The sequence below is a fragment of the Diaporthe citri genome, assembly GCF_014595645.1.
Source record: "Diaporthe citri strain NFHF-8-4 chromosome Unknown scaffold_9, whole genome shotgun sequence".
In the NCBI taxonomy this organism is placed as follows: domain Eukaryota; kingdom Fungi; phylum Ascomycota; class Sordariomycetes; order Diaporthales; family Diaporthaceae; genus Diaporthe; species Diaporthe citri.
This window is the reverse complement of record NW_025064854.1, coordinates 1,287,896-1,293,736: the sequence shown is the minus strand read 5'-3', so window position 1 is coordinate 1,293,736 and position 5,841 is coordinate 1,287,896. Positions and strand designations below refer to the sequence as shown.

Here is a 5,841-nt window from a genome sequence, read left to right as displayed (position 1 = left end):
AAATAATAGTTAATTATTATTATTAAGGAGAGAAATCTCCTCGCTATTAAACGCTTAGAAGGAGCCTATTTATAGGCTAGCGCTAGCGTATGGGCATACAACCCTCGCACCTTCCAACAGATTCATTGCACTAAGCACGTAAGAATCATAATTGTAAACTTGTCTGGTTTCTAGGTGCAGGAAAGTAGCAGTTACACAGGAAATAACGTATTTATACATATATAATACAGGAAAATATAAACCTTATAAAAGATTGAATTTAATCTAAGTCGAGTATTACCGTAATTTACTTTAACTATACATTAACCACGTAAACTTCTCATTTTAAAGAATATTTCGAATTGATAAATATAATATTGAACAGCCTTAAAAAACAGTGCGGGTACGTTGGATTACCTCCGAACACGGCTAGGGTATACAGTAGTTTGGTAGGCAACACAGTTGCTGCAGCGTTGGACATGACAGTTGTAACATGCGTAATCGTTTAATGAGTTACCTGCATTGTGGCAATAACACTAAGAACGGAGAGCTGTTAGAGTTATAGTACCAATCAAGGGGCAAAGGGGCACGAACACATGTCCAAAGTCTCACAACTTCCGATCGAGATTGGGAGTGCTTGTCCTTGCCCTTTTTCTTGGAGCCCTTGCGCAACGTCCCTCCTCCCACTGGCAATGCTGTGAAAGAATCACGGTCAACGCTGTGTCCATGTTGTTGGCTGTCTTTGGCATTGCTGGAAGGGCCGGCAGACTGGTCGACCAAATCAGCATCTTCCGGCGGCGGCGTGTATTGCACTGAACTGCTAGGACCAATGTTTTCCGTGTCATCAACATTGACGCTTTCCCGAGGCTGAGATTCATGGGATGTCCCGTCGAAGGCATGGCGCAGTGCACCCCCGCTGCTGGGATCGATGTTTTCTTGGGTGTCCACGTATCTGTCCAGTCCATGCCCACTTGGCATACCACTAGGCTGGACGGAATGCGCCTCAGGGATCATCAGATGAAGCTCCAGCTCGTTCGCCCTGTACATAGCCTCGGGTAAAGTCCTTGCAAGCTCGTCAAGCCGCCGGTATGGGTGTTCATTGCCCATATTGACTAGTATCTTTCCCCGCTTAGATGAATTTCGACTGGCTCTTCCAAGCTGTTGTGATGCTTGCCTGATGCGATCTGAGAGTTTCGAAGCTTTCCCCTCGATTTCAGCAGTCAGAAAGAATGCTTCGGCTGTACCCTGAAACAAGAAGCCGGTATGTATACACATGTCGCGCAATAAGGGCACAGCTGAACTGCTAGAGAGGTGCCAGCGTAGGGTGCGATGTAGCGGTGAATCCTTTTCGGGAATGGATTGGCCTGAAAACTTCCATGCTTGAGCCTCTGTAGTAATACTTGTTTGCGGTTCAGCTCCACCCCCCCCAAGAGCTATGCCTGTACCTTTGACCTCGAGCTTGGAACGTGGACTTCGAGTCTCCACATCCTTACCTCCACTTATCACCATGGTTTTGGGCCCATAGAATTCCGTCATCCTCACTGGATTGGCTAAGCTCCCTGAAGTGCGGCCTGGCTCACCCTGGATTGCTTGATGGAGCTTGGGCGTCTCGTCATCGAGGATTACCGTAACGGTGACACTTTGTACACTGCTCTGTGGAATAGCGATAGAGATATCCATATATATAACACCCGCTGGCAGGCCCTCTAAGGTTCCAAATCTGCTTTTGGAGGGGTGAAGCCGGCAATCGATCTGGGAAGTGCCAATGGATGCGGACGCAATGCTGATGTGGGGTGCGTGGAGGTCGACTGGACGAAACTGACCCGATTTCCCATTCTCTTGTATGAGAAACGTGTGGAGTTGGGGAATGGCCGTCTGTGATTCAGACGCTCCGGATGGATCATGCTCGCTTGAGGGCATCTCGCCGGAATCCGTGTGGTTGGTCCAGGGCAACAAAGCCTCAAGCCAGAGATCGCGTTCTTCATCACTCTCAGCGCACAGCACGTGTCTTATCGTACTGGAACCTTTCTTGGGCTCCAGAATCAACAGAGAATGGCGATACTGTGTGTCAACCCGAGGTTGCTGCCTGCCAATCTGCGCGCCCTGGAGATTGATAGATCCCAGCTGGGCTCCTCCTGCCGCGTCGTAGTACTCCAGTTGCGGGCCTTCGACTACGTAGAATCTGGATTTCCAGGCACCGAAATTCTTTCCTCTCTTGGCCAAGTAGCCAGATTTGGGCTGAGCTTCCGTCTTCGGTTCCGTTGATCCATGTTTGTGGGCGACCTTTGCGAATTTGAGTCCGTCTGTCTGTGAGATTGGAGAAGCTGGGGGCTTATCCTCGTCCACATCTCCAACCGGAATCGCATGTCCCCTCTCGTTCTTGAACATGTCGATGATGGAAGTCAGATCGCGCTCTCCTAGCAAGTACGAGAAAACCGCTCCGAGACAAGCCTCTTTTCGTTGTAAGTACAGTTGACAAATCCTATGGACATCTCGCTGCAACATGTCACGTATCCTTTCAGGCATATGTTCATCTTCCTCAATTGTGAAACTGGGGGCCTGAGCTTCGGGGTAAGCGTCAGGGACAGCGACCTCGACATTGAGCACAATGTGCTCCCCTTCGAAACCCCAGGGTCCTCGCAGTGAAGCACGAAGCATACGGTCTTGCGAATGGCCTTCCGAATGGCTCTGCGAATGGCCCAAATACGCCGACAACCATTCCTTCTCAGGAAACGGGCCTGGCCCGAGCTTAGGGCGTCTCCCGAGCCTAGGGCCTATCGGCTTTGGTCTTTGAGATTCGGCATAGGTGGTTAAGGCTCCTGAGACGGCGGTTGAGAAAGCGCGGGTATCCGTGTCAGCACCGATCAACACGACGTTAGGAAGCTGCTCTCTGACTTGGAAAAGCTCTTCATCAAGTGTCTCTGGCTTTCCATGGATGTCCTTTGCGCCAATGGTCGCGCGTCTGGCGACGTGCGCTGCGAGTTCACTCAAGACCTGATCCGGCTCGGGGAAAGTCTTTTGAATGATGGGCCAAGACACAGGCATATCCAACAAAGGCTCTGGCTCTGTATCGAGAGAATGGATCCATTCAACGTCAATGAAACCGAGGCTATCGTCCAAGTCGTCCTTGATAGTTTCTCGCTCGACATCCTCGGAGCTGGAGCTGTTCATTTCCGGCTCGCTCATAATCTCGGAGTGTTGGTACAAGTGGTCTGGCCACGGCAGGGACTGGAGTGCAAAATGACAGAGGTGTTTTCCCACATGATTCTCAAGGTCGCCGGAGTCCTCATCGCAGAATGGACACGCAGGCACGGTAGGGCTGAGAGCCCGCGCACTGCTCTCCGCGATGAAAGGCAGCTGATCTTTTCGAAACTTTCCCGGGTGGGCATCTGTCATGTGATTCAAAAAAGCTTCGGGGGTCTCGAATATCTGCGGAGGATGATCTCTGACAACACATCGCCAGCTCATGCGGTGTTCCGACCGCATGTGTGCCAGCCACTCTTTGCTGGACGAGAAGATCTGATAGGGCTGTGTGCAGTCATCGAATACACAAATGTAAGGATCCAGATCCTTTTTGACATGATTTCTTTGAATTCAAACAAGTTAGTCAACTCAAGTGCAGGCTTCTGTATGGAGTGACCACTTACGCCCAGGTGTCTTGATCGGCAGCCTCGCTGCTGGGTAGGATAAGGCAGCAGTAGTCACAAACAAATTCCTTTCCATATTTCGCCAGATGGGGCCGCGGTGGAACAAGAAGTTTCTCATCGTGCTGGAGTGGCGCGGTTGTTGCGCGAGATATCCGAGAAGGGGCTGCCAGCTTTCTATATTTTTGCTGATCAAGAGTTGTGACAGTCATCCCGCTGGGTGCAACTTTGACACGATTTTCGGGTTCAAATTCGACCTCCTCAGTCACTTCACTTCTTTCGTGGTCCTCTCCGGAATATTCTTCTTCTTGCAACGGGGCTAGCTGTGCTGGTGGGTCCAAATGTCGCGGTCGATATGCTTCTTGTTGCAAAACCCAACGCTTCTGACGCGACCGCCTGTAAAGCACTCGACGACGTCTGATGATCATTGTCTGCGCCAGCCGATTTAAGATCTGGTCCGAGATATCACAACACTCTCGTTTAATCAGATGTTTAAACATCTCTGCTAGACATTCGGTGATGTCGTTGCCGGCCTCATCTTCCAGGGGGAACCTGGCGGCTCTCTGATTCTGGCTGCCGAAGCTCGCCTTTCGTACGAGATTAGAGAGCCTGTGAAGCCAATCAATGGTCACATGGATAGATTGAACAAGGTCGAAGATGTCATGCTCCGATACCAGTGAACCGTCCGCTTCCCTAGTGGCATTCTCGTCGTGTGAATCTTCATTTTCATCCGTGCTGGCTTGGACAGCTGCTTCGTTTACTGTGACGTCTTTGTCAGCTCTCGAGTTCCTGGGGCCGGAAGTGAACCTGCGCACGCTGGGTAAGAGTTATGCTTAGTGTGTCCAGCTGCCTCAAGAATTGGGCCCTGATATCAGGAACATCGATGAGGCGAAAGTCCAGAGACGCTTGCAGCGGGGCGAACACGCCAATGTTCCCAGCCCACAGGTTGAATCGTCCCAACTCATCTTGCAACTCGATATGTATGGAGAGGGGATCATGTCGTGATAGATGGGCCATTGTGTCTGCCAACAAGTTTCGGCACTCCCTGGCCTCCCCTTGAATTGTTCTCTCATGATCCACAAGATCGGCCATGGCAAGCGGAAAGCAAGGTTCTGGTTGCGATAACCGCTAGAAGATACCAACCAACAGGTCGTTGACAAAAGAGGTTGAAGCTGACTTCAGCCATCAGGCCGCAAACCCCGCCATGTATGCAAGTAAGCAGCCACTGACACCAGAAATGCAATGTGCTCTAACTACATAACCAACCTGCATATTACAACGACCTGGAATGAATTCTCGACTTTGTTCCACTCTAATTCCGCAGCCATAACCTGTCTCGTTAGCGTTTTGGTAATCGCCTACAGGATGATCTGGCTCCAGTGGTCCATCACTTGACAACATCATATTGTTCACAGCCATAGCAGCTGGGGAAAACCTGATGCTCGTATACGCTCACGGATATGGAATGGCGTTATTCAAGCTCGGTAGGGGCTCATATAGAAAGAGTCGGCGCAAATCATGGTTCAATTGACATTTCTATGATATGTACACGAAGACTCAACCAACATATTCGCGCTTCGTACCCACCATCAAGCCTCTTTCGCATCGGGCTTGTCATTTTTCACGTTCCACAGTAGCGTCTTGATTTGCTCTATCTGTTTCTCCTCGTCAAAAGTGGTCCCGTCGGACTTCGCTAAACGCTTGCACGCGGGTTCCTTGAAGCCAGGCACATTCACCACCCAATCCTCCGGCCTTCTCCCCTGATCGTCTTTGCCCTGTGGGTCAGCTCTCGCATTGGGCAGCAACTTGACAGGTTGCTCCTGCTCTTCCCAATCCTATTCCATCGGACTCAGCCTCTGCTTCCTTGCCTTCGCACAGTGCGAGCTAACCGCCTCTGCAGTGCAAATCCTTTTGCCATCATGATCCTGTCGTAAGGCCCTCTCGTAGCGCCTTCACGCCCATGCTGTACGAGAGCAATATACTTGCCTTCTAGATTGGGCCGCTGCTGCTGCCCAGTGCAAGGCGGCATGCTGCTACGTTTTGGCGCTGTGTGCAAGGAGCTTAGTGAGTATTGATGCTAGGACTTCCCGGTCTACGGCTGCGTTGTTGAGTGGTGACATACCTTGGTAGTAATAATTTGAATCTGCGCCCTGAGGGAGAAGATAGATTAAAGCTCATCATCGAATCCGATGGCCGCATTGAGCACCGTTTCATGATA

The 5,841-nt window shown here is 50.7% G+C and overlaps 1 protein-coding gene across 1 annotated transcript; it reads right to left on the bottom strand.

Annotated features, from left to right (window-relative positions):
* Positions 1 to 484: 484 nt before the first annotated feature.
* INS49_015485 (uncharacterized protein) lies at positions 485 to 4,640 on the bottom strand (the record flags this gene model as incomplete). Its single annotated transcript, XM_043176166.1, has 6 exons — positions 485 to 529; positions 592 to 1,091; positions 1,803 to 2,432; positions 2,490 to 3,565; positions 3,627 to 4,383; positions 4,439 to 4,640. 6 exons carry the CDS (start codon positions 4,638 to 4,640, stop codon positions 485 to 487), a joined length of 3,210 nt encoding a protein of 1,069 aa, XP_043019621.1.
* Between the last annotated feature and the right edge of the window lie 1,201 nt (positions 4,641 to 5,841).